Source organism: Pteronotus mesoamericanus, unplaced genomic scaffold (assembly GCF_021234165.1).
Source record: "Pteronotus mesoamericanus isolate MK-2021 breed Mesoamerican mustached bat unplaced genomic scaffold, CSHL_Meso_final contig_2, whole genome shotgun sequence".
NCBI lineage: Eukaryota > Metazoa > Chordata > Mammalia > Chiroptera > Mormoopidae > Pteronotus > Pteronotus mesoamericanus.
In genome coordinates, this window is record NW_026555084.1 from 26,477,725 (window position 1) to 26,498,731 (window position 21,007).

Sequence of the window (21,007 nt, forward strand, 5' to 3'; positions counted from 1 at the left end):
GCTTTCTGAGGCGCTGCCCACGCCTGTGGGGGGTGAGTTGTGTGTACAGGAGCTTCCCCGTGCTGTGCACAACCACCATCAAGTCCTGCCCAGAGGTGCTAGTGGCCCACTTGCCCCGACGCTCTCAGAACTGACCTTGCATTGCCGTGGCTACATGTCCTCTGAGCATGTTCCAGCAGGAACAGTCCAAGACAGTGTAATTTTTAGGGTGATTGCCTCGTGAAGGAGCAGAACAGATACATTATTCAGGCCCTCCCTGCAGGACCCAACTTCGACTGAGACTAGGTCATGGGTGCTGATCTCTTTATGGTGAGAGAAACTGTCTTGTTAGTGTGTCCCTTAGTCACTGGCTCCGCCTCTCACCAGTTGTCCAGTGGGCTCCAGGGCCCACAACGGAGGTACAGTGCAGTTAAAGCTCTGTCTGTAAGGAATGGAATTGTCTGGCCCTGTGGCGTCCCCTCCGGCGTCATCCTGCTGGCCTCCAGCTGGACTGGGAGAAAGTCACCCCTGGCAGAAGGTGACCTCACTATTTTGTAAGCCCCTCGATAAGAACTCCTTGGAGAGATGACTCTTCGGGTCTAATGATGCTGGTCAGGACATTCTTCCTACTGGAGCCCAAAGCCTCTCACTAGAGTGAAATGGCGAGGACGCCTCCCAGGACGGGCCCTGACCCAGGGCCACACACCTGCCGCCCTCCCGGCATGTCCCCTCATCTGAGTCTGCCCAAAGCTCAGGTCTCTGGTGTGTCTGTGCCTCAGCCAGACTGGCTTTCACCACATGGGGGCACCTTCTCTGACCTCTCACCTCCCAGCCATTCTCTCTGCAGGCCTTCTGTAGTCGAGGTGGAAGAGGCTGTACTTTTTTGTACATCCTGCGTGCAAACAGATGCCTCCGCAAAAACATCAGAATCTGAATTCCTTTTTCCAACAGACCCCCCACCTCACGGCCCCCATCTCACCCCCCCAGACGCTGAATTGCTCCCAGCTCTTTGAGAGAGAAACCCGATATCGAAGAGCATCCTGTAAATTTATTTCAGACGCTGCACTCCACCGAGCTCCCAAGTCCTGGAGGAGGCTTGGAGCCAGGCGGGGAATTCACAGAATGTTCTGTCCTCGTTCCTTCTAACTATAAAATCAGCAGATTGAACAGTTTCTTTTCCCTCTTTCAATATTTGCAGTTGGGAGGAGGAGAAGGATGGGGAAGGCAGGGGAAAGTGCCTGTGCAACCCCTTTTAAATTAGAAGGAGAAGGTATGAAGCCCATCATCTCTTGATAATAGGCGCCAGGGAGCTGGCTGCCCACAGAGCAGGGCCCTTGGTGCTGGGCGCTGGGGATCCACAGGACAGAGCCTCGTCCCTCTGCCCAGCTGTCCTCCGGCCGTGGCCCTTGTTCCTGCAAGCACGCTGCTCGCTGGTGTTGGAGCAGCCTTCCCGCTCCAAGGGGTCCAGTCACTCCACTTCCTGGTAGTTTTGCCCGTGACTTTCTGAACTTTCCAATTGACCGAACACTAGGAGCTTTTTCCTCTCTTTTTGGACTTGAAATATAGAGGGGGGGGTGTGTGTCTTTCACTCCTAGTAGCTATATTTGGAACAGTGTTTCTAATAACCATATGTCAATAATCACTCAAACACTCCACTTTTCCCTTGATTACAAAAGCAGGAAGTCTGTTATGGTGGTCTGTTTTTCTTCCACACAATAAAACACATTGTCTGCTTACTGTACAAGTATTTGGCTAACATTAAACCCTGGGGGAAGCTGAAATTGGAACCGTGAACAGCTAATTTTCAAAACATTTGTTTAATGTAAATTGTGGTGTCAGCTCCCAGAAAGAGCGGAGAACCCTGCATCTCCAGGTTTAAGTGGAATGTTCTGAAAATAACCTTTCCAGAGACAGCCAGAGAGAGCCTTAGTAACATGCTAAAGTACTTGCAGTGAAAGGGAGTTGGTATTTTTCAAGTGTCAACACTTGAATTCCAAATCATAATTTCCCCCCCAATTCTATGTTATTGGAAGTTTTTGAAAGTCTCCAGTTGTGACAGCTGAGTCAGCGGTAGTGGAAATGGTGAGAGAAAAGAGAAGGCACCAGAGCCCACTGGGAGCTAGGAGCCTGGAGCCCTGGCAGTGACTCAGGGCCCCTCCTTCCTCCTTGGGTGGCCTCAGGCAGGTCTGTGCCTCAGTTTATATCCCCTCCAATAAAAGGATGGGGTCCGCCCCAGACTTAAAATTCAGTGACTCAATGAATATTTGCATAATGTGTTTTTGACTAGGTAATAGGCGTAAGAATTTGGGTGGTGCAAGAGTATGCAGTAATAAAATCTTACTCCCACCAGTCCACCCCACTTCCTCCCAGACAGGTTTCTGTAATCCATTTTTATGTATCCTTTCAGAAAGGCTATGCATGGGAAAGCATGTAGATGTGTAAAGCCTTCCTCATCCTACCGACATGTTGCCCGCTGTCTCGGCAGTGTTGCACGGCAGGGAACGATGCCAGCTCACCTGGCTTTGTATTCCGCTTCTGCCACTTCCTGGCTGTGTGGCCATGGGAAGAGACTTGGGAAGTGACTTGATCTCTCTGGTATCTCAGTTTCCTCATCTGTAAAGTGGGTGGTCGGGAGGCCTAAAAGAGAATTCATGTAAAGTCCTCGTAACAGTGTGGCCCAGGTGTTAGCTGCTGCAGTCATTGACTTGGCGGGGCTTCCTTGTCTGCACGCAGATGTGCAGTGCGTCCTGTGTGACTCTTGTTACTTACATAGTATGCAAGACCAGTGCCCCCAGACCTGTACGAATGGACTTCGGCTGTTTCTATCATTCATTCTGACACACAGTAACCTCAGCGACCCTCACTGTGTGTGGGTCTCTGTGCACACGGGCAAGAGTGTCCATAGGATGAAGTCCCCAAAGTGAGCTTGCTGAGGCAGACAGCATATTTTTTTAACTTCGATGGCTCTTGCTCACATATAGAGCATTTTATCCCAGTAAGAAATTTCAAAAGCCCTCTCATTCTTTTAACTTTTAACACTGGTTGGTTAAAGAAGATGCATTCGTGTGATCAGTGTTGATGAAGTCTACACGTGCCTGTCACTGTTCTCGATAGTGGGGTACAGCAGCGAACAGGAGGCCCTGGCTCTCCCCCCTTGCTCAGTGCGCTTGGTCTCGTGAGGGGCAGAGTCATTAGAGCAGGTTGCGGGAGGAGAGCAGGTGCAAGGACAAAAATAAAGTGGAGCGATGGCACAGGCAGCGTAATTGTACATAGATGGTCAGGTGAGCCTTGTCCGGTAAGGTGACACTTGAATGGAGACCTGATGGAATAAGGTGTCAGGCATTCAGGTGACCGAGAGGAGACAGCCCCCAGAAGAGGAACAGCAAGGGCCCCGAGGTGGGAACACACGCAGCTCCTTGCAGGGAGAACGTGACAGAATTTGCATGTGGGGTCCCTAACATGTCTCTAATGGATGCCATTTGCAGTCAGAGAAACCCAGGATCCTTCTCAAGATAAGGTTTCAATGCATCAAATACCAAAGATTCAGAGGAAACCATTTAAAAAACAGGAAAAAGAAGAAAAAATGTGGTTTTCATTGTGATGAGAACTCTTAGGATCTACCCTGTTACCTTTCACGTATGTCATATAGCAGTGTTAGCTATAGTCATCCTGTTCTACGTTACATATTTATTGCCCACTTTTTATTTTCGTTCTTGTACAGCATTAGGAGAGAAGAGATTCATGGGGGTGTGAGGCTTAAACAATTTTGAGAACCCCATTTAAATAAAATACAAAATTACGAATATAAAATTAGATATAGGGCCTTAGTTGGAATCTGTACATCTTAAGGGACCTTTATTATTTTCACAGTAAATTCAATTCTGCAAGGGTATATATTTTTCTTTTTTTGTTTTGCTCTATCACTTAACACTGTGTTTGAGAGATTCATCTAGGTTGCTGTTTAAGTAGCGGGCAGCACCAAGTCTGTACAGTTCATTGGTTCAGTTTACCACAGTGTGCTTATTCTGTGGTTGAAAGATATTTGTTTCCAATTCGAGGCTCCTACAAATATTCCTGCTGCAAAAGTAATGCCCTTCCGTGCACATATGTGGTATTGTGTTGGGAGTATAATTATGAGCGGAATTGTGATATCTTGGGGACTCATATGTCCAGCTTTAATAGGTAGTGCCAAATAGTTCCCCAAGTGGTGGTAGAAGTATACAGTCCCAATGCAGTGCATGGGCGTTCCAGTTCTGCACTGTTGCCAAGCAGGGTGCTCAGAGGCTTAAATTTTAGCCATTCTGGTGGGTGTGTATTGTCCTGATGACCAAGTAGCTTTAGCATATTTTCAGGTAAATTTTGGTTCTTTGGATATTTTATTTTTTACAAGTGTTTTATGCATTTTTAAGAAATTGGGTTATCTGTCCATTTTAATGATTTACAGTTCTTTTTATAGTATCGATGAGTTCTTTTTCATTGTGATATAATTCACACATAAGATTATAATATTTGTTTTAGGTGTAAAACATAATGACTTGATATTTGTATACACAGCAGGTATTTGAATAATGTTTTGTAACACTGAGAGATGCCTTAGGAACTTAACTCTTGATTATGTATAGATTAGCCTATGGTAAAATTTTCCTCATGTTATTTCGCTGCTTTCCAAGAACCTATTGGTGGTGGTAAGAGAGGGCTTACTCTATTGTGAAGTGATCACTGGAAGTCTAGGTAACATCCATCACCATTCATAGTGATACATTTTTTTCTTGTGATGAGAACTTTTAAGATCTGATCCCTTAGCAACTTTCAAATGTGCAATTCATTGTGAGTAACTATAGTCACTGTGTTGTACATTACATCCCGATGACTGACTGACTTATAACTGGAAGTTTGTACCTTTGGACCTGCTTCAGCCAATTCACCTCCCCTCCCCCCCGCCCCTTGGCAACCACCAATCTGTTCTCTGAACCTGTTAGCTTAGTTTTTGTTTTGGGTTTGTTTGTTCTTTTTTAGATTTCACATATAAGTGAGATCATCTGGTATTTGTATTTCTTCATATGACTTATTTCACTTAGCATAATGCCCATCTATGCTGTCACAAATAGCAGGATTTTCTTTTTTATCTGCTGAATAATATCCTATTATATATATATATACACACACACACACACACAAAATTCTTGTATTATTTATTATTATTGTATTATTTTCCATACAAACACCTGTAAACATACTTTTGCCCCACCCTGTAGTTGTAATACATATCCTGTGTAACATACATGAGACATTTTTTCACTCATCCATCAGCAGACACCTAGGTTGTTTCCATATCTTGCCTATTATAACATGCGGGTGCATATATCCTTTTGGGTTAGTGTTTTTGTTTTCTTCTAATAAATACCCAGAGGTGGAATTGTTGGATCATGTAGTAGTTCTATTTTTAATTTCTTGAGGAAACTTAATATTGTTTTTCATGAAAGTTGTACCAATTTATAGTCCCACCAACAGGGCACAAATGTCCCTTTTCTCCATATTCTCACCAACACTTGTCATCTCTTGTCTTGTGATATCTCACTACGGTTTTCACTTATATTTTCCTGGGTACTTACTGGCGTTGAGCACTTTTTCATGTACTTGGTCATAGGTATGTATTCTTTGGAGAAAATATCTATTCAGGTCTTTTGTTCATTTTTTAAATTAGGTTTTTTTTGTTTTTTGCTATTTTTATGAGTTCTTTGTATAAATTGGATATTAATCCCTTATCAGGTACGTGATTTGCAAATATCTCTGTTTCCATAGGTTGCCTTTTTACTTTGTTTATGGATTCCTTTGCTGAGCAGAAGCTTTTAAGTTTGATGAGTCCCACACGTTTACTTTTCCATTTGTTGCTTTTGCTTTTGGTGTCAAATCCAAAAAAAGCCACTGCGAAGACCAAAGGCTAGAAGCTTACCTATTGTGTTTTCTCCTAAAGTCTTAGGATTGCAGGTCTTAGTTCAAGTCTTTAATCCATTTTGAGTTGATTATCGTATATCTTGTAAGACAGGGATACAGTTTCATTCTTTTGCATATGGATATCTAGTTTCCCCAACAGCATTTATTGCAGAGATTATTCTTTCCCCATTGTATATTGTTGGTGCCTTTGTCAAAAATTAAGTGACCACATATATTCATGGATTTATTTCTGGGCTCTTTATTTTATTCCATTGATCTTTGTGTCTGTTTTGATACTAATACCATACCATTTAAATTACTACAGCTTTGTAATATAGTTTGATACCAGGAAGCATGATTTCTCCCCGTTTTGGTCTTATTTCTCAAGATTGCTTTGGCTATTTAGGGTCTTTGTGGTTGCATACAAATTTTAGAATTGATTGTTTGGTTTCTGTGAAAAATGCCATTGGAAGTTTATTAGGAATTGCTTTGGATAGTATGGGTTTTAACAATACTAATTATGTCAGTTCATGAGCATGGAATATATTTCCATTTATTTGTATCTTCAATTTCTTTCACTAATGTCTTACACTTTCCAATGTACAGGTCTTTCACCTCCTTGGTTAAATTTGTTTCTAGATATTTTATTCTTTTAATGTAAGTATAAATGTAATAGTTTTCGTAATTTTTCTGATAGTTCATTGTTAATTTACAGAAACAAAAATTGATTTTTGTATACTGATTTTTATATCTTACAACTTTACTGAATTTGTTGATTAGTTTCAACAGTGTTTTTGGTGAAATCTTTAGGGTTTTCTACGTACATTGTCATGTCATCTGAAAATATCCACAGTTTTATTTCTTTCTTTCTGACTTAGATGTCTTTTATTTCTTTTTCTTGCCTAATTGCTGTGGCTAGGACTTCCAATACTATGTTGGATAAAAGTAGCCAGAATAGGCATTCTTGTCTTTTTCTTGATCTGAGAGGAAAAACTTTCCACTTCCTGTCATTGAGTATAATGTTAATTGTGAAATTGTCAAATGTGGCCTTTATTATGTTGAGGCATGTTCCCTTTGTACCCACTTTGGTGAGAGTTTTTTTCATAAATGAATGCTGAATTTTGTCAAATAATTTTCTTCCTTCTATTGAGATGATCGTATGATTTTTATCCTTCATTTATGAATATGGAATATCACATTGATTTGTGAATGTTGAACCATACTTGCTTCCCTGAAATAAATTCCATTTGATCATGATATATGATCCTTTTAATGTGTTCTTGAATTTGATTTGCTAATATTTTGTTAAAGATTTTTGCATCAGGGATATTAGCCTGCAATTTTCTTTTTCTATAGCATCTTTTGCCTGGTTTTGACATCAGGGTATTGCTGGTCTCGTAAAATGAGTTTGGAAGTATTCCCTCCTCTTCTATATTTTGGAAGCATTTCAGAAGGATTTGTATTAATTCTTCTTTAAATGTTTGGTAGAAATCACCAGTGAAGTCACGTGGTCCTGGACTTTTGTTTGGAGGTTTTTGATTATTGACTCAGTCTTTTTACCAATAATTAGTCTATTCGGATGTTCTATTTCTTCATGATTCAGTCTTGGTAGATTGTATGTTTCCTAGGGATTTATCCATTTCTTCTAGATGTCTGATTTTTTGGCGCATAATTGTTTTTTTAGTCTCATGATTCTTTGTATTTCTGTGCTATCAGGTGTAACGTTTCCTTTTTCATTTCTGATATTACTTGATTCCTCTCTCTTTATTTCTTGGTGAATTTAGCCAAAAGTTTATCCACTTTATTTTTTCAAATATCAGCTCTTAGTTTCATTTATCTTTTCTGTTGTTTTTAGTGTCTTTCATTTATTTCTGCTCTGATCTTTATTTCCTCCCTTCTGCTAACTTTGGGCTCTGTTATTCTAGTTCCTTGAGGTGTTGTGAAATTGGGTTGTTTGAGATTTTTCTTGTTTTTTTTTGTTTTTTTTTAATTTAGGGTTTACAATTAAAACATCCCTTTTAGACCTACTTTTGCTTTATAAGTTTTGGTATGTTGTATTTCCATTTTCATTTTTCAAGGTATTTTTTATGTCCCTTTTGATTTATTCTTTGACTCATGAGTTTACTAACATGTTGTTTAATCTCCATATGTTTGTGTATTTAACAATACTCTTGTAAATGATTTCAGTCTTCTTAGATTTATTAAGATTTGTTTGGTGGCTTAACACATGGTCTGTCCTGGAGAATGTTTCATGTGTTCCTTTCACTTGAGAGGAATGTGTATTCTGTTGCTTTTGGATGGAACATTCTGTACATATCTGTTAGTTCCACCCGGTATTACGTGTTATTTAAGGCTGATGTTTCCTAATTAATTTCCTGTCTGGATGATCTATTCATTGATGAAAATGGGGTTATAATGTCTCTTATTGTTTTACTTTTTTTTAGATTACCTCCCTTTAGATCTGTTAATATTTGCTTTATATCTTTATGTGTTCTTGTGTTGGCTGCATAAATATTTACAAATGTTATATCCTCTTGTGGAATCAACCCTTTTATCATTATATAATGCTCTTCATTGTCTGTTATTGCAGTCTTTGTTTTAAAGTCCGTTTTATCTGATGCAAGTATAGCTATCCCAGCTTTCTTTGGGTTTCCATTTGCATGGAAAATCTTTTTCTATCCCTTCACTTTCAACCTATGTGTGTCCATGAATCACAAGTTTCTTGTAGACGGCATATAGATAGGTCTTGTGTTTTTTCTCATGTAGCCTCTCTCTGTCTTTTGTCTGGAAAATTTAGTTCGTTTACATTTAAAGTAGTTATTGACAGGTATGTACTTACTGCCATCTTGTTGTTTTTTGGCTCTTTGTATTTCCTCTGTTTCTTTCTTACTCTCTTGCTGTCTTTGTCATTCGATATTTTCAGCGGTATGATTAAGTGCTTTTCCCTTTCTCCTGTGTGTATATCTGCAATGGGCTTTTGCTTTATGAGTAATTAATCCACCACTTTTACTATATATTTATCTTCACTAGTGAGATTTATACTTTCATATCTTTTTCTGTTACTAATTAGCACCCTTTCTTTTCAGCTTAAAGAAGTTCTATTAACACTTTTTTTGTAAGGTTGGTTTAGTGGTTAACTCCTCTATCTCCCCTTCAATTTTGAAGGACAACTTTGCGGGGTAATAGAGTATTCTTGGTTAGAAGGGTGGGTTTTGTTGTTGTTGTTTTGGTTTTTTTTACTTTAGCACTTGGAATATATTGTGCCACTCCCTTCAGGCCTGCAGTTCCTGTTTACAAATCTGCTTATACTCTTTTGGGGACTCCTTTGCATGTAGCAAGTTGTTTTTCTCTTGCTCTTTTTAAGATTCTGTCCTTGTATTTCACTTTCACCATTCTAATTATAATGTGCGTCTATGTGGGTTTCTTTGGCTTTATCTTATTTGCAATTCTCTGGGCTTCCTGGCAGGATTTTCTTCTTCTTTATGGATGAATAATAGTCCATTGTGCATGTGTGTTACACATATACACACATACATAGGGTGGGCAAAAGTAGGGGTTTTTGTGTGTGTGGGGGGGATTTCTGCCATTGTGACATTCTTTTGAGTCACTAAAGCTTCTGTAATAACCATGACCTGCGTGTCTTTTTTCCTGTATTGCCCACCCCTGTGTACACTGCCGCAGATCATCAGTGTTCATGACCACAGGTCAAGCCTTGTCGTCTGCCTGCACAGCAGCTGCTGAGTAGCTCTGTGAGAACACAGGGAGGCTCTCAGGCTCGCCTCCTCCCCGTACAACCAACTCGAATCCCAGATGCCTGAAACTCGGTCAGTTAGGGCTTCTTCACCTCCTTAGATAGTTTTGAAAATCTTTGTATCTCACACGTTCAAAATTTACAATTAAACATTTCATAATAAATTTAAATATCTACGAGTGGCATATTTTTGGTATATAATAAAATTGACACTTAAAAAGAAAATTTTCATTACCCATTTAAATGCATTCAAAGAAATCTAAATACTGTGGTGATTTGATACACCATCATCATTTTAAAAAATACACAGATTGTTTCATATTTGGGAATTTGACATTACTTTTCTCTTTGAGCCCTTCTTTCCCTTTTCTTGCCCCACGAATTTTATCCTAACATAACACATTTTGATGCTTCTACTATTTTATTGATCTTTACAACAAAAATTATGTAAGTTCAAATTTATTATTTTAATATTTCTTAAAAACTAAAGGTTATGGATTTTACAGGTTTGGAGAATTATCACATTTATTAATAATACACCATTGATCAAACTGACAAATCCATTACAAATTTTAATAGCTTCAGGAAAAAATAAAATAGTCTTGGAACTGTATGGCATAGGTGGAGACAGTTTTTCAGTTAACTCAAGTATTGTACAATGACTGTTAGTTACTGCTGAAATGAAATAGGGTTCAGCATCCTATATTTTTATATTTATAGGTATGAGTCCCTGGAAAATCTTGTTCAGGAAAATAATTAAACAGAAATGGAGAAGATTTTGTAATAACAACATTACTCAATCCTCTGAACTCTTTGAGTTATATGCCAACAATCACATAGTGATCTGTCAACAATTTGGTTTAATAAATGTTTTATTTTAGAATCCTTTTAAAGTACAGAAAAGTTACAAAGACAGTACAGAGAGTTTCTGAATGTCCCTCACCCAATTTCCTTGTTAACATCTTACATAAAACCAGTACATTAGTCACAACCAAGAAACCAGCCTTGGTGCATTACTATTAACTACATCAATCTGGTCTTTAATGATCTATCAGCTGTTAACTCAATTTGGTATTTCTTCAGTTTTGTTGAAAGCACGGAATTAGAACCATCTGACTTGCAAAAGGATTTGTCATCCTGCCTTTCCCTTTCTAGTTTCCTGGGAAGTAGATCAAAACAGCTTTACCAAGATTTACCACATAATTGTTGATTACACCTGTTTTTCTTTCATGTGTCAAATCTGATACACTAAAAGTGTGAAGAAAACCAAAATAGTAATAATTTTAATACATCTTTGCCACTATCATATTTCTTGATAAAAGGCTTTTTGTCTTATCATTTATATGAAAACTTTGGAGCTTCAGATTTAGCTCATTTAATTTATGGAAAAATGTTCCAGGCTTGCCATATAACCTACATGCCAAAGCAGTCCTTATTGTTAGAGAATTCAGCAAAATTAGACCTATTTTTCACTGTTAGTAAAAATGTTAATGTGTTAATGAATTTGAATCCTAAATGGGCAAATGGACAGGGCACAGGCCTGGCCCTGCGTTTACTGTCCAGATTCATCCTGCGGGAACAAACGGCCACCTGAAATATTTCTCACCCCCTACATTTTTTTAAAAAAATTTTCAATTGCAGTTGACATACAATATTACATTACTTTCAGGTGTACAATATAGTGATTAGGCATTTCTATAACCTATGAAATGGTCACCTCAATAAGCCTAGTACCCATCACAGTTATTGCAATATTATTGGCCATATTCCCTGTGCTAAACTTTATATCCCTATGACTGTTTTTGTAACTGGCAACTTGCACTTCTTAATCCCTTCCCCTTTTTCACTCATCCCTTCCCTTCTCCCTCAGTCTGACAACCATCAATTTGTTCTCTGTATCTATAAGTTTGTTTCTGTTTTGTTTATTTATTTATTAGATTCCACATAAAGTGAAACCGTATGGTGTTGTCTTTCTGTGTCTGACATATTTCACTTAGCATAATATTCTTTAGGCTCATCCATGTTGTTGCAGATGTCAAGATTTCATTCTTTTTTATGGCTGAGCACTATTCCTTGGCATATGTGTACCACATCTTCTTTATTCAATCATCTGTTGATGGGCACTTGGGCTGCTTCCATATCTTGGCTGTTACAAACAATGCTGCAATGAACATAGGGAGGCATATTTCTTTTTAAGTTAATGTTTTCAATTTCTTCCCAGAAGTGAAATTGCTGGGTCATATGGTAGTTCTAGTTTTACTTTTTTGAAGAATTCTCATACTGTTTTCCTTAGTGGCTAACCAATTTACAATCCAACCAACAGTGCACAAGGGTTCCCTTTTCTCCACATCCTCGCCAGCACTTGTTGTTTGTGGATTTATTGATGGTAGCCATCCTGACAGGTATGAGGTGATATTTCATTGTGGTTTTAATTTGCAGTTCCCTGATGATTAGTGACATTGAGCATCTGTTCATGTCTGTTGGCCAGCTGTATGTCCTTTTTGGAGGAATGTCTACTCAGGTCCTCTGTCAGTTTTTTTAATTGGATTGTTTGTGGATTATTGGGGGGTTTTTTTGGTGGTGTATGAGTTCCTTATATCATTGGCAGATATCTTCTCCCATTCAGTAGGTCATCTTTTCATTTTGTTGATGGTTGCCTTTAGTATGCAAAATTCTTTAGTTTGATGCAGTCCCATTTATTTATTTTTTTCACTTTGTTTCCCTTGCCTGAAGAGACATCCAAAAAATATATTACAAGAACAGTGTCACCCTGGCTGATGTGGTTCAGTGAATTGAGTGCTGGCCTGCAAACTAAAGGGTTACTGGTTTGATTCCCAGTCAGAGTACGTGCCTGGGTTGTGGGCCAGGTCCCCAGTAGGGGGCACTTGAGAGGCAACCACACATTTCTTTCTCTCTCTTTATCCCTCCTCTCTCCTCTCTCTAAAAATAAATAAGTAAAATCTTAAAAAAGAGAACCAGTTAGTTCCATTGATCTTTTCTATTATTTTTTAAGACTCTATTTTATTTATTTTTGTTCTGATCTTCATTGTTTCCTTCCTTCTGCTCACATTGGGCTTTGTTTTTGTTCTTTTTCTAGTTCCTTTACGCGGAAAGTTAATTTGTTAATTTAAGATTTTTTTCTTAATTCTTGAGGTAGGCCTGTATTGCTACAAATTTCCCTGTTAGAACTTCTCTGGTTGTGTCCCATAGATTTTTGGGCCATTCTGTTTTCATTTTCATTTGTTTCAAGGTACCTTTTGATTTCTTCTTTCATCTCATTGTTAACCTCTTCATTGTTAGTAGCATATTAGTTAACCTCCATGTGTTTTTGTGTTTTTGTTTTCTTGTAATTGATTTCTAGTTTTATACCCTTGTGATTGGAGAAGATGCCTTATATGATTTCAGTCTTCTTAAAGTTATGGAGGCTTGTTTTGTGCCCTAACATGTAGTCTCTTCTGGAAAATGTTCTATGTACAGTTAAGAAAAATGTATATTCTGCTGCTTTTGGGTGAAATGTCCTAAGGAATATCAATTAAGTCCATCTGGTCTAATGAGTCTTTTAAGACGACTGTTTCCTTGTTGATTTTCTGTCTGGACGACTTACCCATTGATGTCAATAGGGTTCCCTCCCAAGACTGTCTTACTGTTGATCTCTCCTTTTATGTTTATTCATATTTGCTCTCTCTATATAGTTGCTCCTAGATTGGGTGCATAGATGTTGAGTCATCTCTTTTTAGAATCATTCCTTTATCACTATGAAATGCCCTTCCTTGTCTCTTGTTACAGCCCCTGTTTTAAAGTCTATTTTGTCTGATATAAGTATGGCTACACCAGCTTTTCCTTTTTTTCATTTTCATTTGCTTGAAATACCTTTTTTCATCTCTTTACTTTCAGTTTATGTGTGTTTTGATCTGAAGTGGTTCTCTTGTAGACAGCATATACATGTGTCTCATCTTTTTATTTATTCAGCCACTCTGCATCTTTTGATTAGAGCATTTAGTCCATTTATGTTTAAAGTAATTATTGATCGGTATATAGTTATTGCCATTTTATTGGAGTTTTTTCATTGTTTTTGTAGTTCTTCTCTGTCCCTTTTTTATTCCCTTGCTCTATTCTGTTATATGTTGATAGCTTTCTATAGTGTTGTTTGTGGATTCCTTTATCCCTTTTTCAAATGGTCTCTTGTAGATTTTTAGTTTGTGGACATTACCATATACTTCCTATATACAAAGCTATGCTTATAGCATTCTGTTTTAAGTTGTTGGTTGCTTAAGTTGAAACACAGTATAAGCACCACAACTTTTACTCAACTGCTTAATGATTATGTTTTTTGTGATTATTTTTTACTTTGTGTGTATATCAGTTTATTGGTGTAATTGCACATGATCTTCCTACTTTTGCCTTTTAATCTTTGTACTAGCTTTATAGTAGGTTGATCCACTTCTTTTATTATGTGTTTGCCTTTGTGAGAATTTTTCTCTTTCCTATATTTTCTTATATTTTTGATCTTATTAAGTAAGTCCCTTTAACATATATTATAATATTCATTTAGAGGTGATGAACTCTTAGTTTTTTTATTGTCTGGGAATCTCTTTACTCTCTCTTTTGATTCTAAACGGATACAGTGATCTTGTTGTTGTCCTTGCTTTTTATCACTTTGAATATTTCATGCTAATCCTTTCTGGCCTGCAAAATTTCTGTTGAGAAATAAGTGACAGTCTTTGGGAGCTCCCTAGTATGTCTCTAACTGCTTTTCTCTCACTACTTTTATGATTCTCTATATTTTACCTTTGGCATTTTAATTATGATGTGTCTTGATGTGGGCCTCTTAAGGTGAATAAGATGTAGGTTCATCTTATTTAGGACTTTCTGTGATTCCTGAACTTGTATGTCTGTTTCTATCAGTCATTATTTTTTCACATAAAATTGTAATTCCTTGCTCTCTTCTTGTTTGTGTACCCCTGTGATGCAAATGTTGGTATACTTGATGTTGTCTAAGAGGTCCCTTAAACCAGGGATCCCCAACCCCTAGGCTGTAAGCCGGTACTGGTTCCTGGCCTCTTAGGAACCAGGTCGTACTGCAGGAGGTGACTGGCAGGTGGGTAAGCGAAGCTTTGCTCACATTACCTCCTGAGCTCTGCCTCCTGTTCCCCCACCCCCCAGCCCAGTCCATGGAAAAGTTGTCTTCTACAAAATTGGTCCCTGGTGCCAAAAAGATTGGGGGCTGCTGCCTTAAACTATCCTAATTTAAAAAAATTTTTTTTTTCCTCTTCCGATTGGTTGTTTTCTGCTACTCTGTCTTCCAGATTGCTGATTTGATCCTCTGCTTCATCTAAAACGCTGTTGAGTCCATCTAATGAATTCTTTATTTCAGTTATTATACTCTTCAGTTTTAACTTGTTCTTTTTTATGGTTTTTATCTCTTTGTGTAAGTTCTCACTGAGGTCATCTATTTTTTCCTAAGTTCATTGAACATCCTTATAACCAGTGTTTTGTACTCTGTATTTGGTAGATTACTTGCCTCTATTTCATTTAGCACTTTTTCTGGAGTATTCTCCTATTTTTTCATTTGGGACATGTTTGTTTCCTCATATTGGCTGCCTTCCTGTGTTCGTTTCTATGTAGTAAGTGGATCTGCTATACCTCCCAGTCTTGGCAGAGTGGCCTTCGGGTGGTCGTTGTCCTGTGGGCCCAGTGGCACCATCTCCCTGGTCACCTGAGCCAGGTGTCTCTTTTGTGGGTATTGTGTGCTGTGCTCTTGTAGGTGAGCCTTGATTACTGTTGGCATATCAGTCGGTGGGACTGAACCTCAGACTGACCCATCTGTGAGGACTGGATGTGACTCCAACAGAGAAGTTCTACTTTCTTGACTTGTTCCCACTGGACCCTCCCTCAGGCGTGAGGTGCTTCTTGGCAATAATTGGGGAAGGAAAAGGTTTAGTGTCTAAACAGAAGTTGCTGTTGTTCCCACTATCATCATTCTACAATATATGTGGAAGAAGAAAATCCCCAAATGACTCAAAATACCCATTTTAATACAAGACTTATCCTTAGCCGGAATAAGGAAAAGACTAGGAAAGGCCTGCATTCCTTCTCCCAGGTGTGCCATGCTAATATTTAGTCTGGGAAGTGGGAGAAGGGTGTTTTTGCAAGGAGACCCAGCATGACACCTTGGCCACAGGTGCAGGTCACTCTTAGGGTAGATCAGTTTTAGGAAAAGTACATTAAAAGGTTGAGGATCTGGAAACTGATTAAGCTTCTCCGTGCAGCATAACCCTTGAAAGGCTCTTGGGAACCCCAGGGTACACATACTTCAGACTAAATGATGCTGAGCATGCCGGGGCCCGTGCCCACGACGGGCTGGGGGTCCCCAGGCAGACTGGGGCTCACCAAGAGCCGCAGCATGGATCCTCCTCCAGGGCTGGTTTTACTGCAGGAGAGTGGGAGAGCCTGACCTCCTGCGCTGGGGAGGGTCGGGGGACTGTGGGCCCTGGTCTGCTTTTTGGCTCTTTGAGAACTGATGACCTGGAGCGATTTGTTTTTTTCTCTTCAAACTTGAATAGCACGCAGCCACCTGGAAAGGGAAGACCCTTAATTAAGAGACATTTACTTGGTCTAAATCTATGAAAATAATTGTTCTACATTATCACTGTACAGTTTTGCCTTTGATAGCTAATTTTTTTAGACTATAAAGTGTTGAAAGTGGTTTAACATTTTTCATAGAATTCTGTCACTTTAAAGTAAGCCTGCAGCCTCTACTTTGAGAAAAGCCGAGAAGTGCCGGTGATTTCGTTTCCTGTTTTCTCTTGGTGCTATGGGCAGGGCCTTGTTAGAAAAGCCCAGGTTCGCGCGGCTCCGCCGGTGTGGTCACACACTGACTCTTCTGTTTGTGCAAGAAGAAGCAGGGAGAAGTCAGCAAGGCGGCCAGTGCGGACAGCACGACCGAGGGCACGCCCGCCGACGGCTTCACCGTTCTCTCCACCAAGAGCCTCTTCCTCGGCCAGAAGGTAGGCGAACGTGTGGCCTCCGTCTGCTCTCGGGCCCTGGGGAAGAGGGGTGCAGGCCACCTCCACCGACAGGAAGGCCTGGGGGTGGCAGAGGCCACTGCCGGCCTCGTGGGTGTGGGCGGAGAGGGCGAGGGGTGTTGGGAGTGGCCTCCAGGAGTGCAGGGAGGAGGCTGGCGGGCGGGAAAAGGAGGTGGTGGCTAGGAAGCGGGAAAGGCTCCTGGGGGCGGGAGGGACACCCCGGTTAGCCTTGGGAAGGAGCTGCTTGTGTGGTATCACCTGGTCATCATATTGTGCTGGCCAGAGAAACAGCCAGAAGTTAAAAATGGGTCCTGGAAAAGGAAAGGTCTAGCAGGCAGCCCACGCATTCTGCGGGGCTCTCAAGGTAGAGCCCCTGACCTAGGGGGCGGGACTGTTTCTCGAGGTACAGAAGGGGCGCTGAGCCACCTGACGACTCCTCGAGCCAACTGTGCGGTTTTGTTAACTGAGGGCAGTGTGTTTTCAGCTGCCCCAGGGATGCGACTTTGCCAGGACGTCATGGTTTTATAAAGATGGTTCACTTCTGTTGAAAATAAAAATGATGCAGAGACTTTTAAGACCTGGGAATGAGAACAAATTAATTTTTCTCTAATGACACTAAAAAAGGGGATGGAGGGAGCAAATCTAACTTTTCTTAATTTTTTTAATCCTCCATATTAAACAGTTAAAGGCGTGTATTTGGCCTTTCATGTAAATTGTATTTAGTTTGAGTGTGGTTGACAACTTGGTTCTGAAGCTGCATCATTTTTAAAACCTCACTACCGATTTTCTTTTGCACCTCAGTGACAGTCCTCCTGCACACGTCATTCATTGCAAGTGCTCCTTGTCCCCACCCCCTCCTGTCGCTAATGGCACTTGGGCTTCATGATGCAGTTCCAGTGGTGGACCCTGTGTTCCGGCAAATAACCATTACAGTTTACATTTTATAACCATCATCTGTATTTTGTATGCATTTCTCAAAGGAAAAATTAAGCAGCACCGGTTGTCATCTTAAGGTCTGGGGCCTTGAAAGTTTTTGTTTAAAATATTTTTTATTTATTTCAACAATATCAACTCAGCAGTGAAGGCAACCGCCTGGGTCTCCTTGCACATCCTTTAACATGTCCTTTGGGTAATATCTTGAAAGTCAATGTGAACTGTCATCCAAATTGCTTTGGTTTGAATGAAAGAGTGAAAACCTCTGTTAGCTAGGACTAGCTCCTGTGTGCCGCAGACCCTAATGCACGGGACTAGCCAGAACTTGGGGGCCTGTCGAGCAGGTAGGACAGTTCAGCCCTGGAGTCACTCCCTCCCTCACTCCTCCTGCAGCCCTGCGGTGGGCGCCCTGACCCTGGCCTCCCCACTTCTGGCGATCTTCTTGCTTGTGCCCATGGGCCACCCCAAAGCCAACCTCAGATCAGAGCTCCTCGCGCCCTTTGCTGGATGAGCGCAGACATGTCCAGAACTGTAGCACTCAGCCCTACAAATAGAGATGCCCTTCTTGGTCTTGGGATCAGGGTCTTGTCTGGGCTCGGCCACACGTGAGCCCCGGAAGGGAGGCAGCAAAGGCTATAGACAGGCACCTCGCTAGCTCTTCTGCAGCCAGGCAGCACCGTCTCCATCTGGGCACACCTGGTCTCGGGCCTTAGGGCCAGGAGCCTCAGGCACAAAAGTCCCAGAAGGTACGCTTCCAGCCAGCACTGACTGCGCCCACTCAGGGTTGGGGAGGGAAGAGTCCAATAGCTGTAGAGAAGTACCTGTACTCTCTAAGCACTTATGGACATGTCAACTAAAGCTATTTAAGATACAGAGGAAAATGGGAGGAGTAGGTTAGCAAATGAAACTAATGTCCCTGTTGGATGTCTTAACTTTTGGAGGGAGACTTGGAAAGGATTGGTTGAGCTGGAACCCAGTGTAGAATAGTCAACTGTAAGAGAAGGAGCCGAATGCAGGACGGACAACCTCGCCCTCCTCCTCTCTCATAGCATGTAGCTAAGTGTTAATGGTGAGAGCAAACCACCACGCTACCATGAGACTGTCCTTTGCATTAAGTGTGCTTAATGACTCAAGACTCCCACATCCATGGGGGACCCCAAACTCTAGCGCTGCAGGTCCCCTTTAGCACAGTAAACTTTGCCCCCTGCCCCCGCCAAATGTGGTATCACCAAATAAAGCAGCACTTTACGTCAGCCTGAGTACCAGGGTCAGAAACCAGCGCACTAGCCACTCTTCCTGGAGCCCCGTCCTCTCCCTGCAGCAGGGGTGGAGATCTATAGTTCGGAGCATGATTTTTAAGCAGTACTTTGGGCCCTGTGTTGGCTATGACTGTCAAAGTGAAAGTCATGGCATATGGTGCAAAAGGGGCAGGAGTTACAAAGTTGACACAGAGTTTTATACAAAGCAGCATAGCCTTTAAAAATATTATTACACACATTAATTTTGGACTTGGATTTTAGGAAATGTTCCAAAAAGGGTCCTGGAGAACGATGCCTGGCTGGTAAGGCCATACAGTCCTACAAGTCCTATTTTCCCACTTGTGATAATGAGACCAAGGCTTGAATACTGCAGGCAGGCGGGGTGGAGAGAGGCAGCGCTGCTCCCCGCAGCTGCCTGAGGCCTGGCTGCTACGCTGTGCTCAGGGGGCTGGGATCTAGTCGTTGCTGATGAGGAATTTCACGTGCTGAAGTCTCAGAAGTCATCACCCTTACTACACTACGATTCTACCCAGTGTTCACACACATTGTTGAACTGTGCTCAGAATCTGAGTCAGCTAAGAGTTTTTCTTTTGCAGTTCAATGGAGATGTGCAGCCCCTTGTTAAGATATAAAAAACTGATGATTCTATTTCCCAAAAATACTTCCAGTGTGTATTTCCATAAGTCTTTGTCAGTGGCAGTAAATGACTTAGGCTTCCTGGTAGGGTCCGTGTTATTGAATCAGCCGGGAAGGCAGCATCCGGAGGTGCGAGCAAGTCTTCATGCCTCTTGGGCTATCAGGACGGCAGCCGCAGCTCCTTGGCTGCTACAGGCGAGGGGGTTCCATGGGTTTTCTCCTGCGATCCTACCCCCTGCCCCTGGGCCTGGGCCGCTGCAGGGAGAGAGGGAGCTCCCGCAGCAGCAATGAGGAGGAAGGGCCCTGACCCCGTCCCACCCGTGGCTGCGGCCGGCTTCTGAGAGCCGTGACTCAACTCGTAGGCCTCCAGCAGCGCCCGCCTGTGTCCTTATATTGGTGTGACACGTTCTAGCCTGAAACACACCAGATGCCACCGCAAGACCTGAGGCTTCTGGAGAAATCCAGGCCAGGCTGTGTACAAGGTAGATGGCATACTGCAGATGAAGGAGCCCTTTCATCTGGGGGCAAGGGCAGGAGGGTGGGCCCTCAAGTGGACCACAGAGAACAGGGCTCTCTGTGAGGAATTTAGAATCAGTTCCATGGGAGACATTGCCCTTTCCGTCCTCCTTCGTGTAAGTAGACTTTGGGGACAGAAGCTGGGTTGCATTTCCTGTGACTCCACAGGGAAATAAGACCGGCCAGTCTTCTCCGTCCTTGTCCATCATGAGGGAATGAGAGACACCAAAAATGGACAGTGACAGACTAGACTAAACATGCTACTCATGTAATCTTCAACAATTACTTTTCTAAAATTGAATTTCTGATCATGTTAATGTAAAAAAGCAGGATTGTACCATTTCCTGTAGCCAGGTAGGCCCGTAAAGGCATGCTGCTGTCCACCCGGGGCTCCAAGCCAGCAGCCCCTCCCTAGCAAAGGCAGGCCGCCTCCTGACAGTCCCTGAAGAGTGGGTGCCAACCTCCCTCCCAGGGCTCTGGCCACCTCAGGTCCAAGGCAGGCCAGCGGCCTGGTTCCTGAGCTGCCCTTTCCATTAGCCCTGCTTGAAGGGAAGGAGGATGTTCCTTTCATTTCAGAGTAAAGTCTTGGTGTCGGATGTTCAGTTCCAGCTGTCAGTGCGCCCCCAGAAAGCCGGGCGCTGAGACATTGTGTGGCACTCGGGTCAGGAGGCACCCCGCCCCCGTCTTCAAGGAGCTTGTGCCCTAACAAGGTCATGAATAGAGGACAGGGGTTAGTGCAGGCACAATGACTTAGAGGGAAGACCCAGGTGCTGTGATCTCAGAGGTGGCTGCCGCAGAGCCAGCGGAGGTCAGGACAACCAGGTCCCAGTGGCGGAAGGGATCTCGAGGGACACTTGGCCAACTCCCTCCTCGCAGCTCTGCAGCTAAGTGGGACCCCCTTCTGCCCTATAACTGCCCATACCCTTTGGGCACTCTCTCCAGGGGCCAGCAGTCTTCACAGGTATTTTAAATTC

The 21,007-nt window shown here is 41.9% G+C and overlaps 1 protein-coding gene across 5 annotated transcripts in view; it reads left to right on the forward strand.

Moving 5' to 3' along the window:
* The window catches only part of LOC129066670 (core histone macro-H2A.1), a 74,888-nt gene that overhangs the window by 33,663 nt on the left and 20,218 nt on the right, over positions 1 to 21,007 (forward strand). For 3 of the 5 annotated variants that reach the window (XM_054568426.1, XM_054568428.1, XM_054568430.1), the window contains exon 5: positions 16,561 to 16,671. In XM_054568426.1, coding sequence (XP_054424401.1) covers positions 16,561 to 16,671 — 111 coding nt within the window. The remainder of the gene's footprint in view (positions 1 to 16,560; positions 16,672 to 21,007) is intronic. The other 2 variants (XM_054568427.1, XM_054568429.1) reach the window with 1 other exon arrangement.